Source organism: Oryctolagus cuniculus, chromosome 15 (assembly GCF_051225735.1).
Source record: "Oryctolagus cuniculus isolate XC-2025 breed Fujian yellow rabbit chromosome 15, ASM5122573v1, whole genome shotgun sequence".
Taxonomy (NCBI): domain Eukaryota; kingdom Metazoa; phylum Chordata; class Mammalia; order Lagomorpha; family Leporidae; genus Oryctolagus; species Oryctolagus cuniculus.
The window spans coordinates 41,793,883-41,820,375 of NC_142881.1; the positions used below are offsets into that span (position 1 = coordinate 41,793,883).

The 26,493-nt window shown below is 37.3% G+C and overlaps 2 protein-coding genes across 28 annotated transcripts in view; one reads left to right on the forward strand and one right to left on the reverse strand.

Moving 5' to 3' along the window:
• Positions 1–25,926, reverse strand: part of LIPJ (lipase family member J) — a 44,521-nt gene extending 18,595 nt beyond the window's left edge. For 4 of the 19 annotated variants that reach the window (XM_089314818.1, XM_089314817.1, XM_089314816.1 and 1 more), the window contains exons 1-3: positions 25,703–25,870; positions 1,265–1,463; positions 650–759 (exon numbers count right to left, since the gene is read on the reverse strand). In XM_089314818.1, coding sequence (XP_089170944.1) covers positions 650–759; positions 1,265–1,344 — 190 coding nt within the window. In that variant the 5' untranslated portion in view covers positions 1,345–1,463; positions 25,703–25,870. Of the gene's footprint in view, positions 1–649; positions 760–1,264; positions 1,464–5,417; positions 5,548–6,400; positions 6,519–7,543; positions 7,656–25,262; positions 25,491–25,702 lie in introns of those variants that run through there. The other 15 variants (XM_051823347.3, XM_051823346.3, XM_051823329.3 and 12 more) reach the window with 9 other exon arrangements.
• Positions 25,273–26,493, forward strand: part of RNLS (renalase, FAD dependent amine oxidase) — a 295,137-nt gene continuing 293,916 nt past the window's right edge. For 4 of the 9 annotated variants that reach the window (XM_070057646.2, XM_008270153.5, XM_089314820.1 and 1 more), the window contains exon 1: positions 25,273–25,733. In XM_070057646.2, coding sequence (XP_069913747.2) covers positions 25,273–25,733 — 461 coding nt within the window. Of the gene's footprint in view, positions 25,734–25,892; positions 26,453–26,493 lie in introns of those variants that run through there. The other 5 variants (XM_002718494.6, XM_070057647.2, XM_089314821.1 and 2 more) reach the window with 5 other exon arrangements.

Sequence of the window (26,493 nt, forward strand, 5' to 3'; positions counted from 1 at the left end):
ACATCTTTCATCTTAACAACTATGTATATCCAACTTTTTTTTTTTTTTTTGACAGGCAGAGTGGACAGTGAGAAAGAGAGACAGAGAGAAAGGTCTTCCTTTTCCATTGGTTCACCCCCCAATGGCTGCTCTTTTACACAGTATGAACAAACAAATCTGCAAACAGTCTTGTGCTTAAAATCAATGTTTTGTGACTAAAAAAAGACTATGAGAATCAAAAACAGCATGTAAGTTTCTGGAACATGCTGCTATGTTATCCTTGTCTCAGTTTTTGTTTTGCTCTGCTTGTAGGTCTAGAAGCTTATCTACAACCTTTAGAAATATATCTGTGTGTAGGCATTTAATCTAGCAGTTAAGATGCCCACCTCCCATGTCAGAACTCCTGGGTTTGTTTACTACCAATGCAAACTCTTGGGGGAGGGAGCAGTGATGGTTCAAATAATTGGATTTCTTGTCATTTATGCAGGAGTCTGGAATTGGATTCTGGGTTGCTGGTTCTGGCTCAATCCTAGCTATTGCAAGCATCTGGGGATTGAACCAACAGATGGGAGCTCTCTGTCTATCTCTCTGCCTCTCAAATTAAAAAGAAATTTATATCTACAACCTTACAGTAATTAGGGATATTTAGTAATATTTTTTCTTGGCATACCAATAGTAGTGCCCTGTGAATGGCCTATATAAAATATTTCCTCTTGTCCGGTTTGTTTCAGAACAAAATCAATAGAAGCGGGAAGGTCATATTTAGCCATCTCATCAAAACTACAAAAGAAAAAAGAAAATAAAAAGAGCAATTTCTATTAATGCTATGTTAAATTTGAAGATAATAGGTAGGTAAATGAATAAAGTCAATTTCCAACCCTCTTCAAGTATTATCAAGAAGTTACTTGGTATAATAAGAGTTTTCTAAGTCAAGGAGATATGATAACCACAAGGCAGTCATTAAAAAGGACGTTTCTGTATTTCACACAGTAAGGTAGATGAAATTTATGAGTTACAGACTGGAAAAGTAGTTCAAGTAAGTATGATGATAGTCAATAAGTTACTATATATAAAAAAAAGAATGATTACTGCTGAAAAATGAGAAGCTCAAAGTCAAACAATCACTCTTTAATTTTCAAGCCACAATTTACATATATTTTAATGGTCTTTGGAAAGTCCTGAATTAAGCAGAGACATATGTTTTATTTTACTTCATTCTATAAGAAAATAAAATGTTCAATACAATTATAAAATAAAGGGAATAGTTACTTCATTTTATTTGTACCTGAAAGCCCAGAATTCTTTGGAATTAGTTTTCAGATACTTATGTTTCCTGGACCAGGTACTCCCTCTGCTGTTTCCCATCCACACATCATAACCAGCATCTGCCAGAACGAAGCCCAGGCTATTGTTGGGAAGGTTGGAAATCCAACTGCTGGCAGACGTGAGCAAACCATGTTGCAAATATACAACAAGTCTCTGAGCTGGAAAAAAAAAATGCAAGACATTTCTTTTAAATTTTTGTAGTTTCTATACAAAACCTCTTATCTGAATTAAATCCTTTTTTAAAAGATTTATTTGAAAATCAGAGTTATGGAGAGATAGGGAGAGACGCAGAGCAAGAGACCTTCCATTTTGTGCTTCGCTAAACGCCTCCAACAGCCAGAGCTGTACCAGGCTGAAGCCAGGAGCCTGGATATTCACCCAGGACTCACACACAGGTGGCAGCCCAAGCACTTGGGCCATCTTCCACTGCTTTCACAGGTGCATTTGCAAGGAGCTGGATTGGAAGCAGAACAACTGAACTCAAACAAGTGCTCTGATATGCTATGCAGGCATCACAACTGGTGGCTTAACTTCCTGTATCACAATGCTGGCTCCTGATTTCAAACTTTTTTTTCTTTCAGACAATGTCGAAACTTTATTAAATCTTTTTTTTAAACTTTTATTTAATGAATATAAATTTCCAAAGTACAGCTTATGGATTACAATGGCTTCCCTCCCCCATAACTTCCCTCCCACCTGCAACCTTACCATCTCCCGCTCCCTCTCCCATTCCATTCACATCAAGATTCATTTTCAATTCTCTTTATATACAGAAGATCAATTTAGTATATATTAAGTAAAGTTTTATTCAAACAGTATTTTACACTTTATGTTTCTGTGTGGGTGCAAACTGTTGAATTCGAACTTTTAATATTAACAGTTTGAAGAATTTTTAAAAATTAAAAACACTTTAAAATTGTTTGCATAAATGCAGTAAAGTTACTAATATTTAATCTCATTGTATATTTGAGCTATTTAATATAGTTCACTAATGGGGGCCCAGCATTGTGGCATGGCAGGTTAAGTCACTAATTGCAACAAGAGCAATCCAAATCATAGTGTTGGTTCAGCTCCTTGCTAATATGCCTGGGAGGATAATGGATGATTGTCCACCTGCCATCCATGTGGGAAACCCAGATAGAGTTCTGGCCTTCTGGTTTCAGCCTGTGCCAATCCCAGCAGTTGCAACCATTTGGGGAGTGAACAAGCATATAAAAGATCTCTTTCCCTCTGTGTCCCTCTCTGTCATTCTGCCTTTCAAATGAATAAAGTAAATTTTAAAAAACAACAAAGAAATTAATATAGTTTACTAATAGATTTTTTCAAATAGACAAGTGGATATGACTCATTTTAATATATATATATATATTTCAAGCATAGAGACAAATATCTATTAGTAATTTGAGGTTACATACATCTTAAGTAACAAATTAGATAAAATATTCTATATGACATCCTCATTTTTACATTACATAAAATAATTTTAAAATCGTATCTTCACAGATATATTCAATATTGGTAATATTATCATTACCATTAGAGCCACTGTTTTAGTCACAAGAGTTCCTAGAGTCCAAATATATACTCATTTTTTTGAGAAATGACACTTTTAGAATAATTTAATTTCATGGGAAAGAGAGATCAACCCCCAGTTTGACTGACACAAACATACAATAGGCTGACTTCCATCATCGAAGTTTAGACCATCTCCATTGTACCTTGCGTTCTACGTTGCCTTATGGTACCAGGTTGAAGATATACTAGAGTTGAGACCACATTCCTGATTAATCTCTTCAGCTGCTTTCTACTGTATTCCACATCTTTTTCCTGAAATTCCCTTCATAAATCGTATGCCTGAAATTCATGTCATAGTTTCTGTGTCTAGGGAACTTGACTTAAGAATTACTACCAAAAGTGATCAAGGAACCAGACACTTAAAGATAGGGTTATAGAGTCAGATTATTTGTGCATTGGCTGGCAATGAGAATCATATCACTGGTTTGCAGGTCGGGTACTGAAAGAACATTACAGGCCGGCGCCGCGGCTCACTAGGTTAATCCTCGCCTGTGGTGCTGGCATCCTATGTGTGCACCAGGTTCTAGTCCCGGTTGTTCCTCTTCCAGTCCAGCTCTCTGCTGTGGCCCGGGAGGGCAATGGAGGATGACCCAAGTGTCTGGACCCCTGCATCCGCATGGGAGACCAGGAAGAAACACCTGGCTCCTGGCTTCGGACCGTGGGGACCATTTGGGGAGGAAGACTTTTCTGTCTCTCTCTCATTGTTTATAACAACTACCTGTCAAATAAATAAATAAATAAATAAAAAGAACATTACATGCTATGGCACTTCAACTGCCACACATTCACTTGTAGTGAAATGAAATGTGATCCAGATGGGGTAACTAGCTCATACAAGATCTCTTTGACAGTTGAAAAGTACAGGGAAAGAGAAGGTCTATGGAAACGAGCGACTGTTGCTTAGTGCCAATGATGTTTTAAGGAGAGAAAGTGACTGCTTAGGATAACAAATCTCCAATCCAAGCCAAGTGCAGAAGTCATAAGTCCTCCCTGGCAATGTCTACAGACCCTCATTTTTATGGGCAGGTGGCAAACTGAGTTTAAAACCTAAGTTAGGACTTAATTTTAAGAATGAATAGAAATTAAGAAGTTTGAATTTATAGCATTGGGTAAAACTCATGCCATATTCAGAGATCTGAAAGGGAAGAAGTAGGGTCCTGAGACTTGAAAGGAAGATATCTTAAGATTATGAATTTCAGATTTCCTTGACATCACTGGGCCTACTAAAGAGATGCACTGTTCTTTGCTGGAGGATAATGACACATCTGACTTAGACAACTTTTGAGACAAGGTTTCCCTTCCTCAAGTCCCACCCTAATCCCTTCCTAGGCTTTCAATCAGTAACTGTGGTTAGGTTTTTAACATGATTTGAAGAAGTACTTAATAAGTAGAGCGGTCTACTGAATAAAATGAGAGATTGTATATTAAAGGAACTTTAAGATCTGGCTAATATGTAACAGCAGGAACTGATAGAGTATGCCTTGAGTGGATCCCAAGAGTGTTGGACACCTGGGGGATATTTATATGAAGGGAGAGGGGAGAGAGAGAGAAAGAGAGCGAGTGAGCATACCTAATCTAAAAATCTAATTTCCAAATGTTCCAAAACTTTGTGACCACCAACATAAAACCACAAATTGAAAATTCTGCACCTCAGTTAATGTGACAGGTTACAGTCAAAATATAACCACACAAAAATACTATACAAAATTACTTTCAGGCAATATGTACAAAGTGTGTATGAAATATAAATGAATTTAGTATTTAGCTTGGTTTGCACCCCAAAGATAGCTCATATTGTATATGTAAATATTTCAAAACATAAAAAACACAAAATGCAAAGCAATCCTATTTCCAAGCACCTCAGGTGGGAATTTATACATATACTCTCACCCATTTTATCATAAAGGAGAACTTGTTCATATGGGAGTACTTTACTATAACATCAGACTCAATTATAAAGTTTAAAAATGCACTGATGAGGTGGACACCTGCAGAATTTTAAAGCTTAGAAATGGAAAACTGTTGTTTACATTGTGGGATGCAGTAAAAGTGGTGTCACTCTCACTCTGACAATGAAAAAGAACTGAACTAAGCTCAATTAATGGCCTTTTAAAAACTCATCAGAGAATTACGTTCATAAAGCAAAAATCTGGCCCCATGTCTAAGGAGAGACAGGTGCTTACAGGAAGAGAGGAGGCATATGAAAATAGGTTAAGTAGAGTAACTGAATCAGTAAAGACCAAGTTAAGGCTCACAGGACATTCTGAAGCCCACAGCTATCGTAGAAATTCAGGAAGTACACACTCTTGAAACCTCTTTTCCAAGAAACCCAAATGGATAGTCACAGAAAAGATTTCTAAGACTTATGAAAAATGTTCATTGTGCTACTGACCTGTGAGAGGGAACAGCAACCATTTGGAAGGGACAAGAAATGCTGCTCTGATGCCTTTATTTGCCTTCTAGAACAATACTCAATCTCTGTGGGTTTGTATGTGTATTCAGAGGTGGGTGGGAGGAGTATAGGAAAGGTAACAAACCCTGCATATAGTGCAGAAGCAGCAGTATCCAACCAAGTGTTGAGGATGAAACAGCCAATAGGTGTTGGACAGCCACTGTTTTGAGCCACCTGTTCAATGAGGTCTGCTGCTCGTCTTAGGCTAATCAATGGCCCGTCCCACGAAGGTAGATCCAGCTCCTGTCAGGAAAGTATGTCTGACTTGTCAGCCAAAGAGACCTGACATGGTACTATTTCTTCAGGAGACCAAACTGGAAACTTTGAGAATATTGAGTCCATTAGACACTTCTAATGTACATAAGACCTCTTTATTATAACTAGGATTGATACACATTTTTGCCATGGTGTTTCCTTCCAAGTCCTCAACCAGCAGTAAGAGTTCACAAAGGGTCTAAAATAACAGAGAACCATTCACAGGATTATCAGAAATCAAGTGCTGCATTTCATGTCAAAGAAGATGCATCCTTTGGTATATGGTCATGATATAATCCCAGCAAGGGATTATGATGCTGATACAGCAATGACACAACCTCTTTAAGGCTGAGTGGAGATGCCAGATGGGAGATGACATCTTATAAGTACCACCTTCACAATTCACTATAAACCTCCAACAAGTGGTTACAATATACTCTTGATTCTTTAAGAAGTAGAATACATGGGTCTGAGGAACAAGAGGTGGGATTAGGAAAGGAAACTGTTCATCATCACTCAGGGTTGTGTGCTTCCTGTCCTCACAATTTAAGGTCGTATAGGTGTATAAGCCCTGGTTCCCAAGGAGAAAATGTTTTTCTCCAGGCATAGTAAGCATCCCCCAAAGCATTTAAAACCACTCTCTGAACAGGAAGCAAGTGGAGACTCTTGAGGCTTGCAGGAAGATACCTGTACAGGAAAAGCTAATTGTTCACTTAACCTTGTTTTCTTGTTCTTAGTACACTAAGAAGAAATGGTAAGGTTAAGAACTTCAGGCCCCAGATAGTCATACCTCTATCTTCAGTTGAGTATTACCTGAGTTATTATTATTTGTCTTCCCATAAGGAATTCTATAAAGGCCAAGGATATAACCATCTTCAGTTACAATATCATACTTTTCGTCAGGATAGCCCCAGTAGGAAATAATTTGGCTCTGGATAAAGAAAGAGGCAAATCTTTTAGCACAGTATTGTTGGCTGATTAAATTGAAGAGTTTGCTTTTTCTGATCTATTATGTAATAACAAACACTGGTATTTTCTCTCAAACTCAGGCTTGCTGTTTTTCATTTCCTTTAATTTACTGATTCATGCAGGTAATAAGTACTTACAAACATCTAATAAGCACTACTCTTACAAACTAGGAATTCAATGATAAAAAAATGAAAAAAAATTCCTACCTTCAAAAAGGTTTCTCTAATTTTCTCCTAAGTTCAGTAACTTTCTTTTTCCTACTCATTCTTATATAATTTAAAAATATATGTGTATATGTAAAAGCTTGCGTATCTATGCATATCTCTCATCTTACATCTGAAATTTTTATGTGACTATGTAGAAAACAGAAGTCCCCTATGAGGGTATGGATAAATTTATATACATTTTTATTTTTTAAACACTTATTTGAGAAGAAGGGAGGGAGAGAAGGGTGGGGAGGGGGAGAAGGAAGAGGAGGAGGAGGAGGAGAGGGAGAGAGAGAGAAAGTGTTCCCATCTGCTAGTTCTTTTCTCAAATGCCTGCAATAACTGAGGCTGAGCCAGACCAATGTCAGAGGCCCCAAACTCAATACAGGTCTCAATGGGTGGTATAGACCCAATCCCTTGAATCAACACTGGCTGACTCTCAGGGTGTGCAATGGCAGGAAGCTAAAATTGGGAGCAAAACTGAGATTAGAACCCAGTCACTCTGATATTGGATGAGAGTGTTCCAAGCAGATTTTTAAATGCTAGGCCAAATGTTTGATCCTGTTTATGTATATTTTCATTTCAGAGATAGAATAAGGTCAAATGGAAAACTATAAACTATATAATAGTAGGTGAAGAACATTATTTGACTTATATCAAAATATATAAATGCAGATATTATTATGTATGGTTATAAATCTATTATCTTAAAAACTCGAAAGTTTGAAGAATAGCATTCTAAGATATTCAACCAGCTTAAAATTATTTCCTAACAACTCACAATATTCATATTCGCTTCAGGGTTTATGGACCTTCGACTTCGAAAGACACCATGAGTAGTTCCAAAAGATACCATGAAGTATATCACCATGAAAAGACACCACATTTGGGATCTACACACAAAAGAGAGATGTTTGTGCTATTAAAATTGAAGCAAATAATCCTGTGACATATGGATTGTTACCATTTTCTGATGATAAAATTGAGGCTCTGAAAAAATTAAATAATTTGGCTGAAGATACATAATGTAAAACTGGTAGTCTGAATTTAGTTTTGGGATCAATTCCAAAGTCCACAATCTTTCCCACTAGCCTATTTTGTAGCAGAAATCCCTTCATGGAAGTCTCCTTCAAAATATTGTTCAGCCTAATTCTGAGGGCTTTATCATTTATTTCAAGTCAATTGATGTCTAAATTAATAAGGTAATACTATTATTACCAGTCTAACATTTATTTAAAGAATGCTTGCTTGCTTTGTTTCTTAGTGGGAAGGAATAAAGGGGTGGGATTTAGAAGTTTGAATAACTTCCATTCAGCCTCTCAGGGTCTGAATTTTATTTTGCTTACAAAATTTTGTGTTTTGAGTCTCCCAAATTCTGGTCAGCCAAAACACATAAATTTTTTCTAGAAAAATAAGATACCAGATCATTACAGAAGCTGCTTCCTGGATTCTCTCCTAAAAAACACAACTTGCAATACGCTATGAGCTTTGTACAAGATACCTACCACTCTACCTGAAAGGACTTCATGCATGCATTTTAAAACTCTGAGCTCCACAACTTACTAGCTAGGTGACTTACAGCAGGTTAATTAACCTCTGTGAACATCAATTCCCCTACCAATAAAATGCAAATAGTGCCAATTTCTGAAGGTTATTATAAAAGTAAAATTTGATATATGTGGTATGATACATTTTTAGCATAATACTCATCACAACAAATTACTTATTAGCAATTTAGGACCACAATTTATGTGCATATAATTAAAGCATTTCGTATATATTTCAGTGCAATATTTTCATAACCTGGTACAAATGATTTGGATCTGAAAATTTTACACTGCATCTACTTTTTAAAAAAGCTTTTCTAAAAAACTTCAATTCACAGAAACTAGCCTCTTTCCTTTTGGTTCAATATTTATTATTATGTTATTTACTTGGAAGGCAGAGAGACAAACTGAGAGATATTTCCCATACATTGGGTTCACTCTGCAAATATGCTCAATAGCTGAAGCTGAAACAGGCAAAAGCTAGGAGAATGGAACTCTATCTAAGTTTCCCACGTGGGTAGCAGAGACACAGCGATTTGAGTCACCATCTTCTGCCTTCCTGGGTACACATTAGCAAAAAGAACCAAGTGTGTAGCTAGGACTCAAACTCAGGCACTCAGATAGGGAATGTGGACATCCCAACCTGTGGCTTAATCACTAGGCCAAACACTTGCCCTCAGGTATATATTTTTTATAATGTCAGCGATTTTCATTGAAGGAACAAGCAAATTTTAAAACAATATTATCAAGACTTTCTACCAAAGATAAGAGAAAGCTATTGATTTAAGTGCATAGGAAAAAATTTTTAACATTTGGAAGCAAATTTTAGAAATCCGTCCTTGGTTGTATTCTTGGGAAAGTATCTGTCAGGCAACAAAGCTATTCAATCCTCTGTCTTCCTGGGAAGTCTCAGGTAGTACATGTAAATATCATGGGAAGGAATATTTTCTATGTATTAACTGATTTTGTAGTAAGAGGGGGGATAGGGAGAGAGAGACTGTTAATGTGCATTTGAGATGCAGATGATGGCTCAAGGACTTAAATCCCTGCGACCCATGTAGAGAGATCCAAATGAAGTTCCTGAGTCTTGGCTTCATCCTGTACCAGCTTTGGCTGTTGTAGGTATTTGGGGAATGAATCAACAGATGGAAGATCTAACAGTGGCTTAACCCATAGTGTAGTAACATCTGCCCTATTTTATAAATTAAAAAAAAAAATCCCACAGGATAAGTATCATATTATATTCCCCCTCAATGGTGCACAAATGTTTTACTATCTCCACATCCTTACCAATTTTTGTTATTTTCTGGATTTTTGTCATTGTTTATTACTACTGGATATTGCATTCACATGGCATTTATTATTTTAACCATCCTTAAGAGAATAGTTCCATAATATTAAATACATTCACACTTTTATACATCCATACCAGCATCCATCTCCAAAAGTTTTTTCATCTTCCTCAAGTGAAACTCTACATTTATTAAAAACTCCTTACTTATTTTGTTCTTGACAGGCAGAGTGGACAAGGAGAGAGAGAGAGAAAGAGAAGGGTCTTCCCTTGCCGTTGGTTCACCCTCCAATGGCCGCCGTGGCTGGCGCACTGCGGCTGGCGCACCATGCTGATCTGAAGGCAGGAGCCAGGTGCTTCTCCTGGTCTCCCATGGGGTGCAGGGCCCAAGCACTTGGGCCATCCTCCACTGCACTCCTGGGCCATAGCAGAGAGCTGGCCTGGAAGAGGGGCAACCGGGACAGAATCCAGCGCCCCGACCGGGACTAGAACCCGGGGTGCCGGCGCCGCAGGTGGAGGATTAGCCTAGTGAGCTGCAGCGCCGACCTGTAGTAAGTCTTGTAATCAGTAAGTATAAGGCCTTTTTTCCTAACACAAGAGACTATTATTTATTATTTCATACTGTGTGAGAGAGAAAATTTTTGTTCAATTTTATAAAGTATACTTTTGCAAAAATGCCATGGGTACAATTGCTAAATAAATTCAATAAATATGTACAAATTCCGAGAATCATTACCAATTTTGTGCTCTTTCTCAAGCCTCATTGGTTGAATCATAAAAGATTTTTAAAAGAGCTACTGTATTTTTATCAAATTTAAGACTGCCATGAAACAAGAAATAATCAAATATATAAAATCACAGGATGTCATGCTTTTTCACCAATATCAAGCTGAGAGGAAAAACTCATTTATTACCTTACTAAACAGGTGTTAGAACTTATGTTGAAGTGAAAACCTTTCTCAAAATTAAGATTTATACATTTACCTAGCATGGTTCAATATGTAGATTTTAATTATAACCAAAACATCATATAAATTGGCTATAAAAACAATTTTATTGACTGTGGTAAATTTAGGTTTGCTTTTCAACTCTAATGTGAATTTCATATTAATAATACTAAATTGACATGAGGTATTAAATATACTTAACTTGTACAGATGGAGTTTTCAAATTGGTATGCTCTAGTTTCAAAGTCTAATCAGCTCTTCTAAAAGAAATGAAGAAGTTTGTTAAAGTGGATGCAAATATAACAGAAAAACATGATTTTATTGATAGTTTGGTTGCTGACAATCTTTTAAATAAGTTTGGAACAATCTGGGTGTGTAAAATGACTGTTCAGGGTAAATTTTATGAACTCTATAAAAATAGTTCAAGATGCCTGATAAATTTAGTTCGTGAATTGAGATATTTTAAATACACACTGGATTTTGAAGGCTTAAGAAAGAAAAGGAATATAAAACATCTCATTAATAACTTGTCTAGTACTTACATGCTGAAAATATTTGCATGTAATGGATTGTTATTTATTAAGCTCACACAAAAATAGTTACTGCTTTTAAATTAAAATATTACTTTGACCAACAAATATTATACCTAATAGAGCGAGTAATCATTATTGCTTCAACTTACATCACTCACCATAGCTTTCCATCCATGCTGGATGCCTGGTGAAATACTATTCCATGAATCAATCACTGGTGCTTTGCTTTGTTTAGAATCAAACTTTAATAGGGCAATCAAAGATGCAAGCCAGGCAGAAAATGTAGTTTTGTACCAAGCACTAAATTCAAGTAGCCAAAATTTCAAATAATTATTTTTAAAGATTACTCAGTTGGCAAAAGTACTTAAACAAAATATGATAGTATCAAACATCTAAATTATTAATAATACTTATATAATATGTATGAGTGAAATTTACATCTTGAGATTTGATTATTTTTATAGCCCTTGTCTCTATTCCTGAGGAACAGTGGTTTTTATACTTCATACTTGCTGAATTCTTTATATAGTGGAGGATTAAGCTTGTGATTAAAAAGGAAATTGGATTCACGTTATCACAAAAAAAAACAGAAGAAAAATAAGAAAGTAAGGAGGCGGGAGGGTTGGAAGTATTGTTATGTTCTTAAAACTATATATATGAAATATATGAAATTTGTTGCCTACATATAAATTAATTAATCAAAAATCATACTCATCTACAACTACAATAGAATTTCTTATAATTTTTCTCTAGTTTCCATCATTAAAATGATAAATTTGACTTTAGACAGCACTTAACAATTAAAAATAGTATGCCATACCTCTCTGCTCTTATAGATTTTAGTTGTCCAATATATGTATATGTATCTTCAAACAGTCAATCATAGGTTGTTTCCTTTAGCAAAAATTGCTAGGTAGAATGATACAGAAGCTTGAAGAAAAATTTACACTGAAAGATAAAATGAAATGAGACCATTTTGAAAAACCTCAATGCAAAATCAAACTCATATTTGATCAAGGATCTAAAACCAATCCCTGGAGTAAGGACAGTCTATTCAATAAATGGTGCTGGGAAAATTGGATTTCCACGTGCAGAATCATGAAGTAAGACCCCTACCTTTCACCTTATACAAAAATTCACTCAACATGGATTAAAGACTTAAATCTACAACCCAACACCATCAAATTACTAGAGAGCATTGGAAAAACCCTGCAAGATATAGGTATCGGCAAAGACTTCTTGGAAAAGACCCCAGAAGCACAGGCAGTCAAAACCAAAATTAACATTTGGGATTGCATCAAATTGAGAAGTTTCTGTACTTCAAAACAAACAGTCAGGAAAGTGAAGAGGCAACCGACAGAATGGGAAAAAATATATTTGCAAACTATGCAACAGATAAAGGGTTGATAACCAGAATCTACAAAGAAATCAAGAAACTCCACAACATCAAAACAAACAACCCACTTAAGAGATGGGCCAAGGACCTCAATAGACATTTCTCAAAAGAGGAAATCCAAATGGCCAACAGACACATGAAAAAATGTTCAAGATCACTAGCAATCAGGGAAATGCAAATCAAAACCACAATGAGGTTTCACCTCACCCCGGTTAGAATGGCTCACATTCAGAAATCTACCAACAATAGATGCTGGAGAGGATGTGGGGGGAAAAAGGGACACTATCCCACTGTTGGTGGGAATGCAAACTGGTTAAGCCACTATGGAAGTCAGTCTGGAGATTCCTCAGAAACCTGAATATAACCCTACCATTCAACCCAGCCATCCCACTCCTTGGAATTTACCCAAAGGAAATGAAATTGGCAAACAAACAAGCTGTCTGCAAATTAATGTTTATTGCAGCTCAATTCACAATAGCTAAGACCTGGAACCAACCCAAATGCCCATCAACAGTAGACTGGATAAAGAAATTTTGGGACATGTACTCTATAGAATACTATACAGCAGTCAAAAACAATGAAATCCGGTCATTTGCAACAAGATGGAGGAATTTGGAAAACATCATGCTGAGTGAATTAAGTCAGTCCCAAAGGGACAAACATCATATGTTCTCCCTGATCGGCGACAACTAACTGAGCACCAAAGGGGAACCTTGTTGAAGTGCAATGGACACTATGAGAAACAGTGACTTGATCAGCTCTTGTCCTGACTGTTGATGTACAATGTAATACTTTATCCATTTTAGTATTTTTTTTGTTCTAGTATTATTGGTTGAACTCTGTAATTAACACACAATTATTCTTAGGTGTTTAAATTTTAACTGAAAAGTAATCCCTGTTAGCAATTTGGAAAACATTATGCTGAGTGAAATAAGCCAGTCCCAAAGGGACAAATACCACAGGTTCTCCCTGATAGGTGAAAACTAACTGAGCATCAAAAAGGAAACCTGTTAAAGTGAAATGAACACTATGAGAAACGGTGACTTGGTCAGCCCTTGCCCTGACTGTTGATGAACAACTTAATACGTTATCCCTCTTAGTATTTTTTTTTGTTTGTTTTACTTAATACTTTTGGTTGAATACTGTAATCAATACACAGTTATTCTCAAATGTTGAAACTTAACTGAAAAGTGATTGCTGTTAAATATAAGAGTGGGAATAAGAGAGGGAAGAGATGTGCAATTTGGGACATGCTCAAGCTGACTTACCTCAAACAGTAGAGTTAGAAACATACCAGGGGATTCCAATTCAATCCCATCAAGGTGGCATATACCAATGCCATCTCACTAGTCCCAGTGATCAATTTCTGTTCACAATTGATCATAATGATAGGACTAAGGGCCAAAGGAATCACATAAACAAGACTAGTGTCTACAAATACTAGCTGATAGAATAAAAAAGGGAGAGAACAATCCAACATGGGAAACGAGATACACAGCAGACCCATAGAATGGCAGATGTCCTAAACAGCACTCTGGCCTCAGAATCAGCCCTTAAGGCATGCAGATCTGGCTGAAAAGCCCATGAAAGTATTAGGCATGGAAAGCCAAAACACTCTGGAAAAAAAAAAAAGACCTAAATGAAAGATCTCCGTGAGTGAGATCCCAGTGGAAAGAACAGGTCATCAAAAAAGGAGGTACCTTTCTCTGAAGGGAGGAGAGAACTTCCACTTTGACTATGACCTTGTCTAAATATGATCAGAGTTGGTGAACTCAAAAGGCTTCCATAGCCTTGGCAACTCATGACAAGAGCCTAGGGTGATTACTGATGCCATAAACAAGAGTGTCAATTTGTTAAGTCAACAACAGGAGTCACTGTGCACTTACTCCTCATGTAGGATCTCTGTCCTTAGTGTGCTGTACATTGAGATCTAATGCTATAACTAGTACTCAAACAGTATTTTTCACTTTATGTTTCTGTGTGGGAGCAAACTGTTGAAATCTTTACTTAATGTATGCTAAACTGATCTTCTGTATATAAAGAGAATTGAAAATGAATCTTGATGTGAATGGAAGGGGAGAGGGAGAAGGAAAGGGGAGGGTTGCGGGTGGGAGGGAAGTTATGGGGGTGGAAGCCATTGTAATCCATAAGCTGTACTTTGGAAATTTATATTCATTAAATAAAAGTTAAAAAAAAATGAGGTATTGAACCCAGGCACATTTATATGTGGCATAGCATCTTAACCAGCTTCTCAACCCCTAGTCTACATGCCTATCTCCAAACCTATTTCTGACAACTGGTTTATACCTGGGTTTCAAGAGTTTATATTTTAAAGTGATTATAATTGTTCTTGAATACTATTACATAAAATTGTTATTATAACTAGGAATATTATTGTTGAATCTATTATTTCCTATATTGTTAAAGAGATTATACATTTACTTTGGGGAAAGTGTTGGTCTTATTGATGTTACCCAAATATCACTTCTATTAAGTGATTATATAAGACTGCAATTTCTAGTATCTAAAGTTAAGTGACTCCTTCTTTAGTCACAAAACACAAGTGCAACTACAGGCATGGAGTTTAACCCAATTGAAGATGTACTTACTGACTTACTGAACATTTAATCTTGTATAAGAACTACGCTTAGGCACTGAAAAAACAAACAAACAAAAAGTTGTAAGCAATACAATTATCCGCAAAGTGTTATAATATGATAAAGAAAAATAAATATACATAAAATTCTAATATAAGCCATAACATAACAAAAAGAAAAAAAGCAAAACAGAGCAGGAATTCAGAGGACAGAAAATAGCACTTCTTTGTAATCAAGGAGAGATTTTATAAGTGTCCCCATGAGACTTGAACTAGCAGAAATACAATTAGATTGCATTTTAGGAAAAGGAAATAGATGACAAAATAGATACTATCCAGAGTTTAGTCTAGTTTAGCAAAGATATGATATATTGACAGTGTGGTAATAGGAATTAACATTAGAAATGCAGGATTAATGGAGGGTCTTGTTGTCTGACAGAAAAATTTGTATTTTATTTGTTAGCTGAAAAACTCCATTGAGGTTTCTGAACATGAAGTAGACTTATTTGGAACTATTCTTTCAAAATTGTATCTGGCATTGTATATTGGAGGGGGTATGAGTTGATTTGGAAAACTAATTATGAAGTTATAATAGTAATGTAAGTAAAAAAAATAATAAAAGCATGTGTTTGGACTGCACAGTCAAGAGATGAGTATCAAGAAATGTGGAAAATGTGAGGTATCATGGAACTTGGATATGAAAGAGAAAGATAATAAATTTTTATTTCTGTATTGGGTAACTAGAACATTATAATATTAGAAATTATCTGGCCAATATGTTATCTTATATAATCTAAATATTTCTGCTCATACAACTCCCAATAGTTTTTATAAAGTTTCTCCAGGAGCTGGCATTGTGGCACAGAGGATTATACCACCACTTGCAATTCTGGCATTCCACATCACAGTGCCAGTTTGTATCTTGGATGCTCTACTTCTGATTGAGTTTGCTAGTACACTTGGGAAAGCAGCGAATGTACTTGGGTCCTTGCCACTCATGTGAGAGACCCAGATGGAATTCCAGTCTCCTGGTTTCTTTACAGTCCAAGCATGGTTGTTGGAGGTCCTATGGGGAGGGAATGATTAGATGGAAGATTTCTCTCTTTTTCTGTCCCTATCCCTACTCTCTCTGTTGTTCTGCCTTTCAATAAATACATGTTTTTTTTTTTAAGTTTCTCCTTATTTATATTCAATTTCTCCTATAAAATTTTATTCTGAGAAAACACTTTTATTTCTGAAAACATTTTATTGATAGCTTTACTAAAGAAAGTGAAGCAATCTGAAGAAAACTTTGTCCCCTTCTACCCCATCTCTGTCTCTATATAACTGTATGTGGTATGCTCTGAGTATGTAAATGACCTATCTGTGCTCCCACCTAAAACCAGTCACCTACTTATACACTAGATCTCCAACCACCTTCCAAAAAGAAGTGCTCTAAGCATTTTCTCTTTTTTGCCCTACATCCTCATTGCTATCTCTTAACTGAATCATTTCTAATGGATAAAAATGTTACTATTTTTCCCATCTTAAAAACAAAAACTTTTCAATCTCATTTTCCCTAACAGTTACCAGCATATTTGTTTTTGCCATCCTTATTAGCAAAAAGAATTCTCTAGATTTGTTGCTTTAAAGTCTTCTCTTATTGTCTCACAAATTCACTCCACCCAGATTTTCACTGCCCTACCACATCACTGAGTCAAATTCTCCATCCGATTGATAAATCCAGCCATTTAATATTGGCAAGTTTCAGTACTCATCTTTCTTGAATGATTGGCAGCATTTGACACAATTGATTATGTGCTTCTCCTTGATATACTTCATTCTCTTATCTTACAAGATGCCACATTCTTGTTCCTCCTACCGTATTTGTCACTTCTTGTCAGACTCTTTTCCAATTTCCTCCTTATCTTCCACCCTCCTAATGTGGGAGGGTCTCAGGTGTCAATGACTCTTATACCTTGTTATCTTCTTTAATTAGAGCTATACCACTAGAAGTCTCCTATAATTCCCTGACATTAAATAGATACTACTCCTAAATTTAAATCTCTATTTCACGCTGTTTTCTGAATTCCATACATTTATATCCAATGAACTACCTAACTGGTGTTGCCTCCAATATCTTACATTATATAAAATGGCACACTGATCCTACTAAATTCTTTATCTGCCTTAACTTGATCTAATTTTTCCATTGCAATTATCAATATTTAATATACTATAAAGTTAATTGATAGAGTTGCTTTTTCTTGTCTACCTCCCATGTTACAACATAAACTTCACTATGACAGGGATTTTCATCTGTTTTTTCACTGATGTGTCCTTTACAGGCACTGAACAATGTCCAAAATGCAGTGGACACTCACCAAATAAATTTGAATAATTTGTTGAAAAAATCAGTAACTATTATCCTTTTCTGTTAAAACAATATTTTCTCTAAACTTCCCAAGAACATAATTATTTAGGTGTCAAAAATTATCTGTACTGTCATTACGACTGTTATATGCACTTAATTAATCAAAACATATTATGAATTTTGATAAATAATTATTGTGTATACAAAGTAATCTTTTAGTAGAAATACATCTCTTAATGAATGAATATTGCTAGAATGAAACCAAGATTAGCATCAAATTCCTTATTTTATTTAATAGATGCAATTTCTAAGAGACTTTGTTCACACGCTAAATAGTAGTTAAAAAATTTCTTTTAAAACAATGTCAACTCTAAATTTTTAAAATTACATGTCAAAAATATAATGATTCATCATGATAAATTATTTTTAATAATCTTCAGTCATTCTATTAGGCTCTCCTTAAAGTTTCTGAAAGCAAAAAGTAGAAATCCAACTAAATTACATTAAAATTTGAAATTCTGTTATTGGAATAAGTCACTTTCTCAAAGCCAATTCCAGTGTTTAAAAATGTTTCAATTGAAATATTCATTTTTATTCTCTAATAAAATGGCCCATAAAATCACAAATGAGAGATTTTCTTTTTCAAAATCTTAGAAAGCAGTTGTGATGAAAAACTGAAGAGCTCAAATCTATACACATTAAAAACAAAAGGAGCTAGAGACACTAGTTATCTTAATTTGATCAGTAAACATGTAGACATGCAGTGAGAAATCATATTGTGCCCCATACATATGTACAATTATTACATTTTAGTAAAAATATATAAAACATTTTGAAACTTAAGTAAATAATCAAAGAGAAAAAGCAGTTGTGAAAGGAAATCTGGGTAAGATTAAGTATGAAAGGGATTACATAAATAAGACAAGTGTCTGCAAATAATAATTGATAGAATTAAAAAGCAGAGAAAGATCCTGCATGGGAAACAGGATACACAGCAGACTCATAGAATGGCAAATGTCCTAAACAGAACTCTGGCCTCAGAAGGCATTCGGATCTGGATAAAAGCCCCTAAGAGTTTTGCAGGTGTGGATAAGCCAAGACACTGTGACAAAAAAAAAGAAAGAAAGAAAGATCTCTGAGTGAGATCCCAGCAGAAAGAATGGGCCATCAAAGTAGGAGGTACCTTTCTCTGAAGGGAGGAGAGAACTTCCACTTTGACTATGGCCTTATCTAAATAAGATCGGTGTTGGTGAACTCAAGAGGCTTCCATAGCCTTGGCAGCTCATGACAAGAGCCTTGGGTGATTACTGACATTATAAATAAGAGTGTCAATTGTTAAATCAACAACGCGAGTCACTGTGCACCTGCTCCCCATGAAGGACCTCTGTCCTTAATGTGTTGTACTATGCAAATTAATGGAAAAATACTACTCAAACAGTCCTCTATACTTTGTGTGTCTGTGTGGGTGCAATCTGTTGAAATCTTTACTTAGCATATACTAAGCTGGTCTTCTGTATATAAAGATAATTGAAAATGAATCTTGATGAAGAATGGGATGGTTGCAGGTGGGAGGGAGGTTCTAAGGAGAAAAGCCACTATAATTCAAAAGTTGTACTTTGGAAATTTATATTTATTAAATAAAAGTTTAAAAAAAAAAGAAAGGGAATCTGGGAAAGGAGAGTCAGTCTTACAATGAAGGCTTTTACAGACAAGAGTAAAAAATACCTGAGGCAGCTGAAGATCTGAAAATTGATTCCCTTAAAACTGGGGCTAGCAACCATTAAATAATCTTCATTTACTTAAATTTATCCCAGTTTGAGGACTGCTGTTCTATCGAATGCTTCAATTCCCTTTGCAATATCCCCTACTAAATGTTTTTACTTGAAGACTACTTACTTGGAAATCTATATCCTGAGGAAATTAATTTCATTTTATCTGCTTAAAACTATTCCTTAAATAGCCAGAATCTGGTTTCTTGTAGTTTTTACCAATTGCTGAATTGCTGTTAGTAAACTAGGAATGTCCAATTCTTTTTCTCTTCAAGATCTTTCATGTATTGAAAATAACTTTGGTGTTGCTTCTCCACCCCAAATCTTTTATAGGGTAGAAATCTCTATCTTCTTTACTTGCTCATACAATTTCTTTTTTTAAAGATTTTATTTATTCATTTATTTGAAAGGTAGAGTTACAGTGAGAGAGAGAGAGAGAAAGGTCTTCTTTCCTTTGGTTCACTCCCCAAATAGCCACAATGGCCGGAGCTATGCCAATCTGAAGCCAGGAGCCAGGTGCTTCTTCCTGGTCTCCCACATGGGTGCAAGGGCCCAAGGACTTGCGCCATCTTCTACTGCTTTCCCGGGCCACATCAGAGAGCTGGACCAGAAAAGCAGCAACCAGGACTAGAACTGGCGCCTATATGGGATGCCGGTGCTGCAGGTGGATTAACCTAGTGCGCCACGGACCAGCCCCACTTGCTCATATACTTTCAAGTCTCTCTACCTTCTTTTAAAAAAAATTTTTTTAAAGATCTTATTTATTTCAGACGTAGAGTTACAGACAATGAGAGGGAAAGACAGAGAGAAAGGTCTTCTACCCACTGGTTCACTCCCCAAATGGCCGTAATGGCCAGAACAGGGCCGATTCAAAGCAGGAGCTAGGAGCTTCTTCTAGGTCTCCTATCTAGATACAGAGGCCCAAGTGCTTGGGCCATCTTCCACTGCTTTCCCAGGCCGTATCAGAGAGCTGGATTGGAAGAGGAGCAGCTGGGACTAGAACCAGTACCCTTATGGGATGCTGGCACTGCGTGTGGTGGATTTAATTACTATGCCACTGTGCCGGTCCCCTCCCTACCTTCTTGATCACTTTTTTTATTAATGAAATTAGTTTCCAAATGATCCTTTTTTTTTTTTTTTGAAAATTTATTTATTTATTTGAAAATCAGAATTACACCGAGAGAGGAGAGGCAGAGAGAGAGAGGTCTTCCATCCACTGGTTCACTCCCCAATTGGCCGCAATGGCCAGAGCTGTGCCGATCTGAAGCCAGGAGCCAGGAGCTTCTTTTGGGTCTCCCACGCAGGTGCAGGGGCCCAAGGACTTGGGCCAACTTCCACTGCTTTCCCAGGCCATAGTAGAGAGCTGGATTGGAAGTGGAGCAGCTGGGTCTTGAACTGGTGCCCATGTGGGATGCCGGTGCTTCAGGCCAGGGTGTTAATCCACTGTGCAACAGCGCCGGCCCCACCATATGATCCTTTTAAAATCTATTCTCTACATGGTCTGATCAGTCCCAATGATATTGGACTATTACCTCTTTTGTTCAGTTCATTGTTAAGTCACTTGTCATAAGTTGGGTTCATATTTACTATTCGACTGTTAACTTACCATGAGCTTTTAGATTAAAATTCTCAGTGCTCTCCCTGAATACATAAAATTATTTTCTTGACCCAAGGGTAGGTAAGACTGAATATCCTCATTTGATTTTCTTTTGGGGGCTGGGGTTGTGGCATAAGAGGTTAAGCTGCTGCCTACAACGCCTGCATCTCACATGGGCATCAGTTCCAGTCCTGACTGCTCCACTTCCAATCCAGCTCCTTGATAATGTGCCTGGGAAAGCACAGAAGGATAACCCAAGTCCTTGGGTCCCTGTACCTTTTTTGGGAGACCCAGGGGACTCCTGGTTTCTGGCTTTGGCCTGGCCCAGTGAACCAGCAATGGAACATCTCTGTCTCTCCTACTCTCCCTCTGTAACTCTGCCTTTCAAATAAATAAAATAAATCTTTAAAAAAATGATTTCATTGATAGCCTGTTGAAATCATTTAAAATGTTGATTTTATAATATACTCATCTTCATTTTATGGCATCTACAACTACTAAAAATACTACCCATGATTATTCAAATTATCAATAACAGTTAAACAAGGACAGAGTTGCACAGAACGCTACTAGGTATTATTTGCTGAATGGCGTTTTGGTATTGTTATTTTATGCCACTAAAAAAGTACTCTCTTGTTGAGGACATTTAATAATAAAATCATCCAACTGAATTACCATGCGATCTATCTTGCTTTAAGTATTATCTTCAATAGTCGTGTACACCTTCCAGGCATCTACTGAACCCTCATAGTTTCTGAGAATTCTAACCGATTCTAGTTTCCACGGACACTGTATTGAATATGACAATGTTCCTACTCCTTTTGGTGCTTAAATTCTAAGAGAAGAAAGACAATAAATAAATAACAAATAAACAGGTAAAGAAAAAGCCAGGTAACTTCTAAAAGTGATTAAGTAGTAAGATGAAAACAAATTAAAGGGAGAGAATCATTGGGTAGCTATTTTAGTCAAGTAGTTAGATAAAACTTCTTTTAGTGACTTAACCTGAACTTCAGTGACCAGAAGGAGCCTTCTTGCAAAGTTCAGGAATAGAAAAAAAAAAATTAAGACAAAAGGGAGGTGATTGGGAATGGGAGTTGTTACAGCTATTTTGTAATCCTAATTTTCTCTAGGTCTTCTAGTCATTCCCACTTCCCAGAAAAGATGCACAAGAGGGGGAAGCCAATCATGGACCTGCTATGCTATAGTTGTAGATCTAGATCTAGACTAAATGCAACCTACTATGAAGGTTAGAGATTAATGGAAAATCAAATGCTGCCAAAGCTATCTCTGATGGCTGTAAAAACTCTGGCAAAAAGTTAGGATAACTAGTTTAAAATGGGTACTGTTGATCACAAGGAGAGAAACAAGAATGAAGGATTAATGCAAATTTACAACTATAGGAAATGGAAGTCAAAAGTTTAGTTTATACTCACCAAGAACACCATAAGCAAAGATTTTCTACTGCCACAGGTAAGTGGAAAATTTGAGGATGTATTCAGCAAACAGCAAGTACAATAAAAGAGTTTATCTAGAGTGCAGAATATATGAAGAGTACAAAATAAGAGATAAACAAAAATTGGGAAAACAGAGTAATTTTTATGCCAATTAAATGCACTGGAAGTTATTTCTCCATGAAACCAAGAGGTACAGAATGTTTTGAGGATGGCAGTGACTAATCAGATGAATGCAGAATAGAGACTAGAGCAGGAAAATCAATTTTTAAACTATAATAATAATTTGGGTAAGAACCAAAAGTTGCTTGAGTGCAAGTAATACACAGTTGTTGGAAATTATTTTTCCAAAGGTTAAATTTCCACAGTTGGCAAGACTGCCAAAACAAAACACCAAAAACAAACCTGAACCTTAGACACTTTAATACATTATTGTCAGAGCGTAATTTGTACAACCTTGATCAAGTACAATATGATGGAACAGCATTTAAGAAACAATGGAAAAATCGTCAAAAAGACCTGAAGGCTGATAAATATCAAAGATGAGAAAACAGGGGAGGGTATTTGGCACAATGGCTAAAACACAGCTTAAGACACTTGTGCCTAGGTTTGAGTGCTGGCTCTGCTTACAATTCAGCTTTCTACTAATGTCCAACGTGGGAGGTTCAGGTGCTTGGGTCTCTGCCATTCGCGTGGGATACCTGAATTGAGTTCCAACTCCTGGCTTCTAACTGGCTCAGTCTCGGCTTTTGAGGGCATTTAAAATTGCGGATGGAAACTCTGTCTGCCTTTAAAACAAATACATTTTTAAATGAGACAATGTAGCAGATGATTATGGTTACCTAAGATGATCTATCAGCAGACATGAAAGAACAGGAAACAGTGAAAAAGAGCAGGAAAACAGACTCAAAAGAACATGAAGAATGATTATAGTTTTACCTTTGAGATGCTTTGTAACCTTAGAGGCAGCTACTTAAGCTTACTGTCTGTTTTTACAATATAAATGGTAATGGCAGAAGGCAGGTAAAATTGATTACTTCAAATGTCATTCTTTCTAGACAATTTAAAGATTTTTAAGGCATTCTATAGCTATCTCATTAGTTAAGTTCTGAATTTCAGAGAAATATGTTAAGCTAGACCATAAGCAACTTGAAGACAGTGATTAACTTACTCTTTCTGGCACACTAGCATTACTTTGATTATACCTAACACAAAAAAGGTTATAAATGCAGGGTCTTTATAAAATGTGAAATTTGTAGAAAATACAAGTACATTTGTCTCCTCCCAGATTTCTCTAATAGTGAATGTGTGTGTGGAAGAAAGTTGGGGATTATGCTGCAGTTTTGTAGTCTGTGTTTTTCAGAATTACATAGTAAGTAGTTTCCCACAAATCTCTAGATATTTAAAATCATACTTTCCTAGTAGCTTTATATAGAAATATGGAGAGCAATAATCTAGTAAGTCCTCTAGTGATTGTAAATATCAATGTTTCTAATGCTATTGCATAAAATTATCCAACTGAATTACCACGCGATCTATCTTGCTTTAAGTATTATCTTCAAGTCCTGTATACTCAGCTTCCGATTTGGCTTCTGGTTAACGTGCCTGGAAAGGCAGTGAAGAAGGTCCAAGTATTTGGGCCCCAGTGACCATCTGGGAAACCAGAATGGAGTTCCTGGCTCTTTGATTCTACCTGGCCCACACTTGGCTACTGGGATCATTTAGGGCATGAAACAGTGATAGATTTCGCTGTCTCACCTTTTCTCTGTTATTCTGCCTTTTAAATAAACAAACCTTATTTAAAAAAAAAAGATTTTATATAGATATTAAACTTTATCTTTCATACATATTACAAGATTTCTTCTCTATTTGTATTTTGTCTTGTGTATTTTGAAACAGATAGGTTGTAAATATTTACATCTTTAAATTTTTTTTTCATTTTTATGTTTTGAAATGTCTGTGTAGGCTATATAGGTTCATTCATATTTTCTTCTGTTTCTTTTATCTTTTCTTACATATACCTAATACTAATCCATCACCAATTTGAGGCATTGTAATTTTTTCTCTTATGGTGAGCATATAGTAAAACTTCTATTTTTAAATATTCCCATTACAAATGAGTACCATTGCCAAATAGTTATTCATTTTTTCGTTTTCCAGATAATAATTTATCTGCAAATGAGTGTAACTTAACTATTTTCTAAGAGTCTTCTCTCCTTACAAAGTTGAAAAATTTTAAGTTGGACTGCATCATCCAGGGATTACCTACAACTCAGAATTCTCATTAATTTTTGCTATTTCATTGAGAACTCCCCGGACAGTCAGGGGAAAAAGTGATAACAGCATGAATCTTTTGTTCATCTTTATATCCCTTAAGGCACACAAAATGTGCTGTGATTAATATTTAGTTTTTAAAGAATCATTTGAAACGCAGAACACAGAGAGGGAAGGGGGTGGGGGATGGTGGGGAACAAAGATCATCCACCTGCAGGGTCACTCCCCAAAGGACTTTGCCTGGGGTGCTAGGCCAGGCCAAGGCCAGGAGGTTGGCACTCAGAGTCTCCCACATGGCCGCTAGGGGCCCAGGCATTTGGATCATCCACTGCTGCCCTCCTGGACACATCAGCAAGGACCTGGGCAGGAAGCAGAGGGGCCAGGACTCAACGGGTGCTCCCAAGTGGGATGCCAACTCGCAGGCAGCAGCTTAACTACTTGTGCCACAAACGATCCAGAACTTATAATTTATTAGAGATCAGTGACCTACACTTTTCTAGTGAATTGAAGGGATACATTTTTGTTCATATTTCACAGATGGTGAAATTGAGGTTCAGGAAGGCTACATAATTTATACCAGTCTTAGGGCTAGTTTGGGGAAGAAAAAAAAAAAAGCCTCCCAGACTTCAAAACCTGTCCCTGTCTTGCTTATAGTACTATTCAGGTCTCAAAGGAAAGCATGCCCTGGCATCGCTGGAATGTTCTATCTCCTTCCCATGTTCAAACCCCAATCAACAGGCCCTTACCCTAGCAGTCATGGTAGGTTTGTTCGCCCCTGTGGTGAACCCCTGCACTGTGGCAAAGCGGCTTCTCGCGCCGTCACCGCCACGATATTCAGGCTTCCCGAGGCCAGGGGCAAGGGGCAGGAGGACACCGCGGGGCGGGGTGGGAGTGCGGGAAAGGACTTATCTGGCACCCCCAGCCTGCTTTAAGCCAGCTACCCGGATGACGCGCGGGGCCGGCCTCGCGGCTCCAGTCAGCTCCTCTCCGCCCCCTGCAGGCTGGCGGCTGGGACCGCACAGGGCAGGGGCAGGGCACCGAGAGCAGAGAGCGCTCCTTCACGCCCGCCGGAGCCGTGGCGCCCTGGCCGCTGCCCGCCATGGCACGGGTGCTCATCGTGGGCTCGGGGCTGACAGGAAGCTTGTGCGCTGCGCTGCTGCGGAAGGAAACGAGCAGTCCTTTGTACCTCGCTGTGTGGGACAAGGCTGGGGACTCGGGTAGGTTGCCTGACGGACAAACTCCGGGAAAAGAAGACGGCCTTCCGGGCTTCTGGGCTGGCATTATGCCGCGCCACAGTTACTAAGAGAAAAGTCCAAACGCGCAACTCCCTGCGACTCGGGGCGGCGGCTCATGCGCAGTGCGTGCCTCGTCACGTGGTCGGAGACTTCCGCCTACCTCAGCCAGGCGCCGGATTGGGCTGGTGTGGACGGGGTGGGGAGGGGAAGAGCCCCGCCGGCGTGGGCTTGGGGCAGGCGTGACGCGAGTACTTTGGCACGAGTCCCCAGCCTGCGGTGTGGTAGGGGGCCTGACCACAGTTAGCTAAGTCTGGGCATGCCGCTGACCTAATACCTGGATTTTCGTCTTGGCCAGTGTTTACTGCGGCTTTCTCCAGGCCTACAGCTGTTCTTAATAATGGGGTTTCCTCTTGGCTCATCTGTGCGTTTGCAGCTTAGTTCCCAAAGTGCTCATGGACCAAGACTTTAGGAATATCTGATTTACACAATCCCGTCATTCTCATTAGACTTGGCTCTGTGAATGAAAAAATCCTTCCTTCATTGATTCGTTCTGGTATTTCATTTTTTTGGTTTTAGTTATCCATTCCTTCCTTCTATTCAAGTTAAATCTATGCACTAGTAACCAGGTGGTACATAAAAATTACATATTTGTGTGGTATCATATGAAGCCGTTTTAAGAGACGTAAGCCAGACACAGAAAGGTAAACACTGCTTGATCTCATTCATATGTGAAACCTAAAAA